Genomic DNA, 14179 nt, shown 5'->3' on the forward strand with positions numbered 1-14179 from the left:
GTTCCCAAACCTGCATAGTGCCACCTACTGGGGACCAGGGATTCGAACACTCATGCCTGAGGGGGACATTCCTCAGTCAAACCATTGTATTGGCTTTGCCTCTACTATTCCAAACTGACCAAAACCTGCTACAGGAACTCCATTCTCTTGTTTTGTTTTGTTTTTTTTTTCGGAGCTGGGGACCGAACCCAGGGCCTTGCGCTTGCTAGGCAAGCGCTCTACCACTGAGCCAAATCCCCAACCCGAAGCATTTTTTTTTTTTTTTTTTTTTTTTTTTTTTAGGAACTCCATTCTCACCTAGGACACACCTCTCTTCCAAATGAGCAGAAAGTAATGGCAACCTTCAGTGTTTAAAACAAACCAGATGAGTGGGTGGGGACCTCAGGCAGACATCTGTAAGCCCAGAGCTCGGTATCAGTGTGGAGATGGGGTGGCTGGGGCTTGTGGGCTACCAGACTCTCTCCAAGACCACTGAGAGAACCTGTCTCAAGGGAATGAGGTGGGGAGTGAAGGAGCAGGGTCCCCAACATCTTCATCCGGACTCTACGCAAAGGAACACTCAGCAGCTCAAAATATTCCCACACACGCTACATATGCACACACACACACTCTTATACACACTGAACAGAGAGAAATAAATAGACCCTCTAGAAAATGAAAACCAACTGCTTAAATAAAGTCCGTGTTTGAATACTAGTAAGTCCTTTGATTTTTTTTTTTAAAAGTTTGAATTTACTTCTTTACTTATTTCTTTGTACCGACTACAAACCTTACAGGTGTGGAATCAGTAGGGGGAATCTGCTTATGCTAAACAACACCTTTGACCTCTTTTGCTCCTTTTGGTGTGACACTTGTGTGACACGGGAAATAGAAGGGAGTTTTTGGGTTTGCTTTGCTTTGTTTTTGTTTTTGTTTTTGTTTTTGTTTTTTTTACATATATTGTTCATTTGTTCATTTTGAGGCAGAGGCCCATGTAGCCAAGGCTGGCCTCAAACTGGCTATATAGCAAAGGGTGGTCTCAAACTCTTGATCCTCCTGCCCCTCATTCCTGAGTGCTGGGATGGCAGGTGTGGGCCACCACACCCTGTATGTGGTGCTGAGGGTCAAACCTGGAGTCTAGCATGTGCTGGGCAAACACTCAAACAGACTATTACCTCACTCTTCTTCTTCTTCTTTTTTTTTTTTTTTTTTTTTTTCTTTTTTTTTTTTTCGGAGCTGGGGACCGAACCCAGGGCCTTGCGCTTGCTAGGCAAGTGCTCTACCACTGAGCTAAATCCCCACCCCTAGAATTTTTAAGACATGGAGAAATATATCCAGGTTGGTCTGAAACTCATGGGGTAACCTGGATTGGACTCAAACGCCTAGCTCAGCTTCCTCCGCCCCCCGAGCCTGACGGTGACTCCCTACCCAGTTTGCGAGATATTTTAACGAGACCATTTTGTTGTCATTCGTAAAATGATAACAAGCAGCCCCAAACTACTGGTTTCACATCACAGACTCCCCGGTAAGCTGAAGGTGCCATGTGTGCCCTGGAAGAGTCCTTGGGGCTTTGGGAGACACGCTGCCTTCTAGTCCTTATCAAGCTGGCTGAGAGGAGCCACACGGTGCTATTGAACTACCCAGCCCACTGCAGAGCAGGCTCCTCCCTCTCAGCCACTCCTAGCAGTTTCCAGGAACTCTGAATTGGGGCTAAAGAGAAAACTGACCAAACTGCAAAGGTCAGTGACCTGGAGGAGAGGGTGTGGGGGCAGGGTGAACACAGTGTGACCACAGCTTCACTTCTCTTTAAGGACTAATTTTATTAATTATTATTCAGGGTGCCGGGAGTAGTAAATCCAGGGGCGCCCCCAGCAGGTGCTGAACCTCTAGGCTCTGGCCTCAGCCCTTTTCTGAAGCCTTTGAAAGTCAGTTTGAGTTTGCTGTTCAGAGCTAGCAAATATTTACTGGGTACCTCCTTTTGTCGGAGGGGGGGGGGTGAGGGTGGGGGTGTGTGTGTATGTTAAACACAGGGCCTTGCCTGTGCCAAACATGTGTTCTACCACTGAGTTATAGTCTCATCTGAAACGTGTACCTGCAATAAATCACATGCTAGCAAAACTGCAAAATGTAGCTGATAGGTTATTTCTCTGCCCAAGGTTGAGGCCAGGGATGTTTTCGAAATGGGGAGAGGTGTGTATGTGTGTGGGGTTTAGCGAGAAAAGATAGATAGAGGGGGGGAGTGGGGGGAGGGCAGAGAGAGAAGAGAAAGAAGGAGAAGGAGAGAGAGGGGAGGGGAGAGGGAAGGAGAGAGAGAAGTAGGAGAAGAGAGAGACAGAGACAGAGATAGAAAATATCTGAATTACATAGGGAGGAGCCTCTGGGGAGAGGGTAGCTCAGCCCCTGGGCTGGAAAGTTCAGGGTTGAGGGCCGGGTGTACTAGGTAGAGACTGAAGGATGCTGGGAAAACCTGGAGGCCAAGTCTGCTTTGATATGTAAAATATGCACCCCAGTCCCTTGTCCCAGGGTCCAAAACCAAAGAATCATTTCTATTCTCTTGTAATAATTGTCAGTAAACTCTGAGGTTTACTGTCTCTGTCTGCTAATCTAGGTCTAGTTCCCGAAGCTTCTAGCTCCATACAATCTTATCTAGGCCTAGAATGTCTTCAGCCTCTGAGACCTGTTGCTGAATAAGCTCACCTTTCTTGTTCATTCTGCACTCTGACTGGCTGGTGAACTCAGCTGTTCTGGTTCAAAACTCCTCTCTAAACTGACTGAGTCAATCTGGCTTCTCTCCTGAGTTGTTCTCCTAGGCCCCATACTAACTCTGACAATCTGTTCTAATCTCCTGGCTCCTTCTCATTCTCTGACTCATTCTGTCTTCACCTGTGTCTATTCAAAACTCACCCAGTAAAACTGACTCCTCCTTTTTAGCTCTTTCCTATCTTTTTCTCTCTGCACTGCTCTCTCTTAGGTAGCTCCCCTTTCCTCTCTCTTCCCATGAGAGTTGGACATATCCTATGCTTTCAAATCTTTCTCTGATTCATCACTTTGTCTGCCACTTGATTAGACATCACTTTCAAACATGGCTGCTTCCTTCCAAAAACTACCTTCACATTCATTGCTTGGGATTAATGATGTGTGCTAACGTCTTGTCTGCATTCCAGCCAGAGGGATTAAGGCTGAGACACACTGGAAATAGTTTTTTTTCAGCAACTCTTGGGGTTCACAGTGTGACCAAATATCTCACAACGTAAAATGCTGGGATATATTCTCATTCAGTTCCCACAGCAGAGGTGTTTACTACTATGTGTTAAGGTCAGAACCCAGGGGCAGTGAGACGGCTCAGGGGTAAAGGTGACTGCGGCCAAGACAGCCTGCATTCTCTCTCCTCTAAGACCCATGCGGTAGCAGGAGAGAACTGACTCTCACGAATTGTTCTCTGACCTCAACATACACCCAATGGCACATTTGTACCCACAAAATAAATAACATGTAAAAAGAATAACAGTAAAAAAGGGGGGGGGGCTGGAGAGATGGCTCAACATTTAAGAGATGTGCCCAGCACATCAGGCAGCTAAGAACCACCTGGAACGGGGTTGGGGATTTAGCTCAGTGGTAGAGCACTTGCCTGCAAGCGCAAGGCCCTGGGTTCGGTCCCCAGCTCCGAAAAAAAGAACCAAAAAAAAAGAACCACCTGGAACTCCAGTTCTGGGGGATCCAATACCTTCTAAGGACACCCCCCACACAGGCACACACAGTCACACAGCAACACTTACATACACATGTACGCGTGCACACACACACACAGCGGCACATAAATTAAAAATGGAAAGGAAGCTTTGGAGCACTGGCACACGCTTTTAATCCTAACACCCTGAAGGCAGAGGCAGGAAGATCTTTGTGAGTTCAAAGGTCATCCTGGTGTACAGAGCAAGTTCCAAGACATTCAGGGCTACACAGAACAACCCTGTCTGGAAAAACCCAAAATAAAAAAAATAAAACACAAAACCAGAGGAAATTCTTCAAGCAGGCAGGACTTGACCCCACAGAGCGTGATGTCATTCCCCTCGGTCCTCGCAGAGCTTCACACAGCCGTTGTGTCACGGTCGGTTGTGTCACGGTCGGTTTCCCGAGCGCCCCCCGTCCCTGCTCTTTCCTTCTTGTAGTTCAGCTTTAGCTTTGCACTAAAACAGTGACGCTCACCGGGGAAACAACAGCAGGGGTTGATTTTAACTTTAAAGGTAAAAGAATGGGGTCTTCAGCAACGTCTGACCACACAAAGTGTCCGTCCGGAGGAGTTGAGAGCATTCTCACCTGTGTGGAGCATGTGTCGAAGTAACTCGCACACTTATGCTTGTGTTTATCTTTTTTAAAATCAGGTCGGCTAGAAGACCAATATGTAATTCGATTTGTGAAAGAAAAGCTCAAATCTATGCCTTGTAAGAACCAAGGTTACGTTTTGGATGGCTTCCCAAAGACCTATGATCAAGCGAAAGACCTGTTCAACCGTAAGTGGGGGTGCCCTCTCTGTTCTGAGTGTTTCCACTCTCTGTAAGTTGGAACTTGTCAGTTTGTGGGTCTTCTTAAATCTGTTTCTAATTCACTTTGCCTTTATTGATTGATTGATTGATTGATTTTTACAGTCTTACTGTTGGGGAAATATGTGTCCAGTTTAAAACAAACAGGAGAGACTTATTTCTGACTCTTTCTTCTGTTTTACTTTCTGAGATGCTCAGGCTGACCTTGAACTCTCTCGAACTATGTAGCACTGAGTAACCTTGAACTTCCCTGGGCCTCCAGTCTCTGCTTCCAAGCGCTAAGATTCCAGCCACAGCGTGCTGCTGTGCTCAGCTTGGTTTGTGTTACTAGGCTCATATCGCTAAGTTTCTCTCCCTCTCCCTCTCCCTCTCCCCCTCCCCTCCCCTTCCAGTCCCCTCCCCCTCCCTCTCTCTCTTTCAATGTATTACATTTATTTACCGTGGAGGCAGTTTTTGAGGTAACAGTGCCGTGGCATGTGTGTGGAAGTCAGAACATGCTGCAGGACTAGACTGCCTCCTTCCACCATGTAAATCCTGGGGACCGAATGTGAAATGCAGACCTAAGCACAGAGCACCTTCTCCTTGCAGAGCCATTTCTGTAACCTGTTGTTCCCTTGTTTGGTTTTACTGCAGCACAAACACTGAGCATAAAATCTACGCTCTTAGCTGGGCGTGGTAGCACACACCTTTAAATTCCCAGCACTCGGCAGGTAGAGGATCTCTGAATTGGAGGCCAGCTTGGTCTATAGATTGAGGTCCAGGACAGCCAGGTCTACATAGAGAAGCCCTGTCTTGAAACCCACCCATTCCCAAATCCACCCTCTTACTTAAAGCTGTACCCTGTACACTTTTATTTATTTGTCTTTTGGTAGAGGCTAGATCCTCTGACACTAGGGCAGTCAACTATCGGAGAGTGCATCACTCAAGTTTTATACGAGGTCCTGTGACAAGGGGATTTTCACCCCATCGTCCCAAGAGCTAGATGTGACTCCTCCCATGTCTGTCAGAGTAAGTGTCCTCATGTGGCAGATTATAGCTCCACTGTCTTCGGCTGCTGCCACCCACAGGGTCCAAGATGGTAGCCTCGCTCCACCGGTTATATGTACATTTAACTCTATACTGCTCACTCACACTCACAGTCACGGTAGCTTCCGGTACCACTTTTCTTGATAGCAATTGATTTCTATTTCATCTGGGTGTGTTTGCTTGTTTTTTGTTTTCCAGACAGGGTCTCTCGTAACCCAGGCTGGCCTCAGACTCACTGTGTAGGGGGGGATGACCTTGAACTTCTGACGATCCTGCCACCACCACCTCCCAGGTACTAGGATTCCATCCTGCTCGACAAACTTCCCACCCATTAGTTAGAAATTGTCCCTTTCTGTCTACACCTGTTCCAGGCAACCACCAGGCCACAGTTTTATTCTGTGACTTTGGGGTTTCAGGTCCCTCTTATGTGGGAATCACACAGTGCTTTTCCCCCCGTGACTAGAGTACTCATTTAGCTCCTGTCCTGTTTGTCTGTGCTGTCACCCCTCCTTTTAAAGGTGGAATAGCATTCCACTGTCTACACACACCACAATCTCTCCGTTTGTCTGACAATGGGCCATCTGTCTGACAAAGGGGAGTTGGTATTATGGGACGACTTCTGAGCTCGACAATCTTCAGTTTATGACTGTTTCCATTAATGATTGATGGTTAAAATACGGCATCGGGGCAGAGCTCAGTCCATCAAGTACTTGCCATGTCCCTCGAGCCTGAGGACCATGACCAGCTCCTGCTCGAGCATGCAGGCTTGTGGCTATAACCCTACAATCGGGGGCGGGCATACCCTTGGAGCCTGACGACCAGCCAGGCTAGCCAAATCGGTGAGTGCTAGGTTCCATGAAAGACCCTGTCCCCAAGCACAAGGTAAGAAGTGATGAAGAAGGCACCCCACATATCCCTCAGGCCTCCACAGACATGTGCACACAGCAGCACATGTGTATACAAACATACAAACATGTACACATGTATGTTCACATATGACATCTGAAGCCAGACTTGCCTGGCATCTGCCTGTAATCTCAGGACAGGGGAGGAACAGGCCAGAAGTCTGCAAGTTTAAGGCTAGCCTGGGCTCCACAGTGAGAGGCTGAGGCAGAAGAATTGCTGTGAGCTCAAATCCAGCCCATGAGACAATGTGAGCTTCAACTCAAAAAAGCCAAAAATGTTTTTTTTCATTAAAAAAAAAAAAAACATAGTATTTGAACTTTTACTGTGATTTTGTAAAAAAAAAAAAAAAATGACCAAATATGCTTTTGTTTTACTAGAGGAAGATGAAGAGGAAGAAGAGGAAGTCAGAGGCAAAATGTTTCCCTATGATAAACTAATTACACCTGGTGAGTTGAAAATATCTCTCCAATATCGAGTGTGCGTGTGCAAGTCTGCGTATGAATAGGCACGCACACGTAGACACAGCCTGTGAGAGTCAAGGTCCACTTTAGGTCATTTTTCAGGAGCTGCCCACCTCGTTCTGTGAGACAGTGTCCCTCCCTCATCAAACTCTGCAGTTACCAATTCAGCCACGCCGCCTGGCCAGTGAGCGCAGAGGTCTCCTGTCTCCGTCTCCCCACCCGAGTGAGTGACACCACGCCCGTGGGACTTTTCTCCTGGGTGCTGGGGATTGAACTCAGCATCTTCAAGGAAGAACTGATACCTATGCTTGTGTGTTTGTGTGTGGGTGCGTGCACACGTATTTAGGGCCCCTCAGAGTCCAGAAGCATGGATTCCCCAGGAGCTAGAGGTATAAGTAGCTCTGGGCTGCCCAGTCTGGACTGGGGAGTAAACTCTGGAGCTACGACTGTGCTCCTCTGGAAGTAGTATGTATGTATGTATGTATGTATGTATGTATGTATGTATGTATGTATGTATGTATTCATTCATTCATTTATTTTGGAGACAGGTTTTTGTTTTGTTTTGTTTTGTTTTTTGGTAGTTCTGGCTGCCCTGGAACTTAACATGTAAATGAGGTTGGCCTTAAACTCACAAAGATCTGCTTGCTTCTGTCTCCCAAGCACTGGGATCGAAGTTGTGCGCCACCACCATGGCCAGGCTCCAACAAACATTCTTAGCTGCTGAGTTATCTCACCAGCTCAGGAATGAGCACTGTGGGCTCTGAAACCAGTGGCACAGAATGAGATGCCCAAAAGGTTTTCTCAGAGGCCCCCTTCGTGTAGACGTGCACTTTAGAAAAAGAAAGAATGAAGTTAATTGCTTTAAAAACCGGGGCTGCCTGGCTTAGGATTGTGAAACACCTCTGAGGAGTTCAGTTTGCAAATTCCATGGTAAAGCCCTATGCAGACCCTGGAGGCAACTGGATACAGCTCAGTTCAAAATGTATCAAGCTCCGAGCAGGATCAAACCTCACTGAGGGCTGAGAGATGACAGCTCAGCAGGTAAGAACTGAGGGTGGTTAGAAAGAGAATGCACAGATTCGTGCATCCTTTTTGGAGGCGATATGACACTGATGGGAAGGCAGCCTTTAAGAGTTAAGATTCATGTAGTTCCCATGAATGTTGTGAGCTCTTTCCCTGCCTCTTTCTGTCTCTCTGTCTCTCTGTCTCTCTGTCTCTCTGTCTCTCTCTCTCTCTCCCTGTCTATGTGTGTGTGTGTGTTTCTATCCTCTGTCTGTCTCTCTGTCCTATCTTTCTCTGTCTATCCCTGTCTCTCTCTGTGTCTTTGTCCTCCTGTCTGTCTCTGTCTCTCTTTTTTTCTTTTTTTCGGAGCTGGGGACTGAACCCAGGGCCTTGCGCTTGCTAGGCAAGCGCTCTACTGCTGAGCTAAATCCCCAACCTAAATCTCTTTCTCTCTCTCTGCTTCCTGCTTAAAGTTCATGAGGTGAGCTCTGAGCTTGCTGCTCCAGTTTTATTTCTGGCCCTTCTCCTGGCAGTGATGGAGTCCCGTCCCTCAGGAACTATGAGCCCAAAGAAACCTTCTTCCCATAAGTTGCCTTGGTGGTGGTGTTCTATCCCAGGGACAGAAAGTAACTAGCAGGGCTCTTCACTGCTCTTTCGGAGGGTCTGAGTTTGGTTCCCGGCACCCACACTGGGTTGCTCACCCCAGCACTAGCGGACCCAGTGCTCTCCTCTGGCCTCTTTGATCACTGCTCACACACAGCATACATACACACTGGCACATACATAACTAAAGATAAAAATAATAAAATAAAATTCGAAAACAACAAAAAAGGAAAAACAAGCAAAAATCTAGAAAAACAACCACAAAACCTTATTGCACCTCCCCTGTCCTGTGGGGAAGTCGTTCCCACAACATCCGTGGGTGACGGACTAGAGATGTGACTGTCACAGGATTATTAGAGGTTTTCTACTTAACATCTGTTGCTTTTATAGGGAGAAAGAGGGGGGTGGGGAGAAAAGAAAACAAACGTTTTGAACTGCCATTTGGGCTTCAGTTCTCTGGAGTCGTGGGGTCTGCGTGCATTTCTCCTCCAGGAGAGGTGACAAGGAGGCCAACCCGACAGGCCTTTTGTGAGGTCGAGGCTGCGGGCCAGACATGTTGGGTAGCCGTGGCCATCCATCCCAGCCCTTCTGTGCTGGTACCAGAGTTTTCTTCCCTCTCCCCAGAATTTGTGTGCAGTCTGGATGCCTCTGATGAGTTTCTGAAGGAGCGAGTGATGAACCTCCCGGAGAGTGTCGTGGCGGGAACTCACTACAGCCAGGACCGATTCCTCCGGGCTCTGAGCAACTACCGGGACATCAACACAGATGACGAGACGGTCTTCAACTACTTTGACGAAATTGAAATTCACCCCATACATATTGGTACGAAGTGACCTCTGAGACCCCAGAGACCCCTGGTGCATGTGGGACTGGGATTGTGGAGCTGAGGGAGGACCCGGGTTTAAAGTGTGCCTGACAGAGCCCATGAATCCACAGGGTCCACGGAGCACTCCTCCAGGACAGCCATTTTACCTGGGGATAGCGTGTTGGGATGTTATCATCATACAGAAACACAGATACAGGATCACAAGTAAAACTGCCTAACTGGGGGTTGGGGATTTAGCTCAGTGGTGCAAGCGCAAGGTCCTGGGTTCGGTCCCCAGCTCCGAAAAAAAAGAAAAGAAAAAAAAAAAACAAAAAACAAAAAACAAACCTGCCTAACTGAAGAGAGGTGTGAGCTTTCTGCCGCCTGCTTTGAGGAGTCCCCCGGGTTCTGCCTCTGCTGCGTTGCCAAGCCCTGGTGCTCAGCACAGACCTCTCCTGCCTTTATGTTTGGTTGGCTCACCCTATAGCTACCCCAAAACGGAACCATCCCCTCTGTACTCTCTCCACTTCTTTTTTTTTTTTTTTTTTTTTTGGTTCTTTTTTTCGAACTGGGGACCAACCCAGGGCCTTTTGCGCTTCCCAGGCAAGCCTCTACCACTGAGCCAAATCCCCAACCCCCTCTCTCCACGTCTTATAAACACTTACTGGAACTTAAGTACGCAGGCAACACTTGGGAAGTAACGAACTTCAGCTTCCTCTTCCTCTTCATCCGTGGCTTTTCGATTGCAGAGCTCATAGCAATCTGGTGCCGCTTGACTCGGTGAAACACTGAGTTGCCTCCTGGCTTTCTGAATCTTGACACGTCTTCTGCAGTTGAGGAGAAGGAAGGAAGGGTTTGCTTTGCCTCACACCTTGAGGGGACAATCCATCTGCCCATCCCTCCCGTCTCCCACTCTGGGCAGAGATTGGGGCTTGCCTCCAGTTACACGTCGTTGCAAGTCAGGCACATTTCACTTGTGCACATGGACATTTGTACTTAATTAGAGAACTACGGGAGAGTGTTAATCTCAGAAAAATGGTCACTGTTTTCTTTTCCATAAAGTCCCCAAAAGTATTTATGGAAAGATCAGGAAGGCCCGAAGGAGAAGCATTAAGAGCAGAAAGGACAGGAGGAATAGTTGGGTAGCAACTGTGTGCCCACCTCCTGCCCTGCTCGTTGCCCATCTGTGACAATTTGCTTCATCTCCACATCGACAACGGGGGGTGACATAAGAGCAGAGGAAGGGATGCACCAGGGTGAGGATGTCTAACGGTCAGAAATGCAGGGCCTCAGGAGATCAGAGCAGACACTAGGAAGAGGCCTGGATCCATCCATCCTTCACCATGCACCCATCCACCCATCCATCCTTCACCATCCATCCATCCATCCCTCACCATCCATCTATCCATCCATCCTTCACCATCCATCCATCCATCCATCCATCCATGCATCCATCCATCCATGTATCCATCCATCACCCATCCATCCATGCATCCATCCCAGGCATCCATGCATCCATGCATCCATCCATCCATCCACCCATCCATGCATCCATCCATCCATCCATCCACCCATCCACCCCTCCGCCCACCATCCATCCATCCATCCACCCATCCATCCATCCATGCATCCATCCAGCCACCCATCCATCCATCCATCCATGCATCCATGCATCCACCCATCCATCCATCCATCCTTCCATCCACCATCCATCCCATCCATCCATCCATCCATCCCATCCATGCATCCATCCATCCATCCATCCATCATCATCCATCCATGCATGCATCCATCCATCCATCCATCCATGCCATCCATCCATCCATGCATCCATCCATCCATCCATCCTTCACCATCTATCCATGCATCCATCCATGCATCCATGCATCCATCCATCCATCCTTCACCATCCATCCATGCATCCATCCATGCATCCACCCATCCATCCATCCATGCATCCATGCATCCATCCATCCATCCATCATCTACCCACTCATCCATTCGTCTCCTATCTATCTATCTATCTATCTATCTATCTATCTATCTATCTATCTACCTATCTATGCTTTTTTGGACTTCACTCTTTGCCAATGTTTCCCAGATCCATTCTCTCTTCGGATCTTCAGCCTCTTTAGACCAGCATGCTTTTCTGGCTCTCTGGCCACCCTACTAGGGTCCTACAGTTTCCAAGTTCCACTGCGAGCCACATTCATAGCAGGACTAGACTCTGTCCCCATCCCACACACTCCTAGAAGGGCAACTCTGTCGGTTTAGGTTGGTCAGGTAACTACAGCTGCCCCCCATGAGCAAGCATGGTTTCCACAAATAGAACCTTTCAGAATGTCTCCCAGCACCGGTGACAGAAAGGTTGCCATTACTCCTGGAGCGTGCACTCAGCTCTGAACATCTGGACAATTAAATATCAGGCCGTGAAGAGGCGGCAGGCAGAACATTCTTGCTCTTTCAGTGGATTTTACTGTTGTTTTCTTTGCATAGGGAATCAAGCCCAGGGCCTCGTGTCTGCTAGGCAAATGCCTTATCATTGAGCTACACTCCTAGTCCTTTAAGGGTGATGCATGCCTTTAATCTCAGCACTGGGGAGGCAGAGGCAGGTGGATCTCTGAGTCTCAGGATGGCCTGATTTACCCAGAGATGCAATTTCCAAAATAAATAAATAAATAAATAAATGAATGAAATAAAACCTGGACAAGATAGTACCCAAATGCACTCACCACCACCATTGGTGTAGACACAGTCTAAGAACTGAAAAGCACCAGTGGATCTTCTCTGGCTTCAACATTAACGTTAGTCAGACACCCTAGAGTCTGACCTTCCTCATAGACATGTAAGAGAAATGGTTAGTCGATCATGAAGTGAGCATAGGAAGCGGGCTATGGAAGTTACCCTCTTAAGCCTTTTGCAGACATATGCATATACATGCACATACCCCCACCCACATACATACTTACAAATAGAATAAAAATAAAGCAAAGGGGAAGGAAGAAGGGTCCACACGATGGCGGGGTGGCACCGGTACATAAACGCTGGATGGCCATGACGGCCCACCTGCAGTTCCTGCTGTAAGGAAGGTTACCTTAGCAAGCAGGCTAGATAAACTGGTTGTTATTGGTGGGCTTGTGGTTAAATTGAGAGACCGTGATTAATAACTGGAGAGCAATTAAAGACTCCTGGGGTCAACCTCAGGCTTCCCCATGCATGCAACATGTGTCTATGTGCACCTATAACATATGAATGTCCACACATATGGAATACACACACACACACACCATGTACACAGACAAAAGCCAAACAAATCCAGACCCTAGTACAATCCCCTCCCATGCCCACCCACTCAGATCGATGGTGACTTCCAGAACTCAGACAGGGCATAGGTGTTGTGTGCCTGTCATCCCAGCACTCAGAAGAACAGGCCTACATAGTGAGTTCCAGTCTCTTTATGGCCAGATAGTGCAATCTTGTTGCAAAGAGAAAGAGAAGAATTGTAAGAGCTAAGCCGGAATCCTCCCACCCCTGATTCTCAGACTCCACTGTAGCGTTGCCCTTGAGAAATGAAACTCTGACCCTCACTGCCAACTGGAAAATGCTACTTTCATGGGACTGTTTCTCACTCCCTTGTGTAGAGCATTGTTCTAATTGCAGACATGTCTAAGATCTATGAGCTCTTTTCTCTTCTGGTGTTTAAAGACGTAGGAAAACTTGAAGATGCCCAGAACAGACTTGCTATCAAACAGCTCATCAAAGAGATTGGGGAGCCTCGGAATTACGGCTTAACAGATGAAGAAAAGGCAGAGTTGGAGAAGAAAGCTGCAGAGGAACGCCTGGCCAAGGAGGCTGCTCAGACGGCAGAACGTGAGCACAAGGAGGCCCTGGAGATGGCGGAGAAGATAGCCCGCTGGGAGGAGTGGGTGAGTGTAAGGCCAGGAGTCACGTAGGCCAGCATGGAAATGCTCCGGCCAGCTTTACTTGTCGCTCGCCATTGAAAGGAGGCATCCGTGGTGTTTTACTGGGTACCAATAAGTACCATTGCCATTTAGTGTCCATGATATGGGCTGCAGATGGCTCCCTGGGTAAAAAGCGCCAGCTGTCTTTCCAGAGCTACCGGACGTGAGTCCCAGCACCCACGCGCAGGCTCGCAACCATCTGTGACTCCAGTTCCAGGACATCTGATGCCCTCTGCAGGCCTCCATGGGCACCGTGTGCTTGAGATGTACATACACTCATGCAAATACCTGTACACATAAAATAACAAATAAAATGATCAAAGCATATTACCCCCCCCGCCCACAAACAAACGTATAACATTGTATACATGATGTGTGTTATGCCCTCCCTGTGATGTCATTCTCCTTCCTCTGTATAATGTCTAACGGAGGCGGGTGGCCACACTCTGCTTGGTCCTCAGGACATTAAGCCAGTGGCTCTGCCTCCAGAATTAACACTCTCATCCGTCTCTCCATTTGTGGCCATGATCGCTTTCTGTTTATTTGGAGACAGGCTCTCACAGCGTGGCCCAGGCTGGCCCCTCACTCACCACGTAGTCCAGAACGGCCTCAAATTCACGGCAATCCTCCTGCCTCACCCTCCCAACTGCTTGGCATCACACTTGCAAGCCGCCACGCCTGGCTCCTGTCACTGAATCTTGCTCAGTCTACGAGGTCGACCCTTTACAAGGTCCCAGTCCTTGTCCACACTTCTTCCCAAGGACACTTCCAGCATAGCCAGTTTCTGTCGACATTCCTAATGGGCTTCCCAGCCCCGTTGGCTTAAAGTCAGTACTACTTCCTGCGGCTCACAAGGTCCAGCGTGACCTGGGTGCTTCCAACAGTCCCATCTCAAAG

At 48.0% G+C, this 14179-nt stretch overlaps 1 protein-coding gene across 1 annotated transcript in view; it reads left to right on the forward strand.

Moving 5' to 3' along the window:
• The window catches only part of Ak7 (adenylate kinase 7), a 68168-nt gene that overhangs the window by 42187 nt on the left and 11802 nt on the right, over positions 1-14179 (forward strand). Inside the window, exons 13-16 of the mRNA XM_032908386.1 lie at positions 4359-4487; positions 6827-6895; positions 9140-9337; positions 13026-13246. Of these exons, the coding sequence (XP_032764277.1) occupies positions 4359-4487; positions 6827-6895; positions 9140-9337; positions 13026-13246 (617 nt within the window). The remainder of the gene's footprint in view (positions 1-4358; positions 4488-6826; positions 6896-9139; positions 9338-13025; positions 13247-14179) is intronic.

This window comes from Rattus rattus, chromosome 7 (assembly GCF_011064425.1).
Source record: "Rattus rattus isolate New Zealand chromosome 7, Rrattus_CSIRO_v1, whole genome shotgun sequence".
Classification (NCBI taxonomy): Eukaryota; Metazoa; Chordata; class Mammalia; order Rodentia; family Muridae; genus Rattus; species Rattus rattus.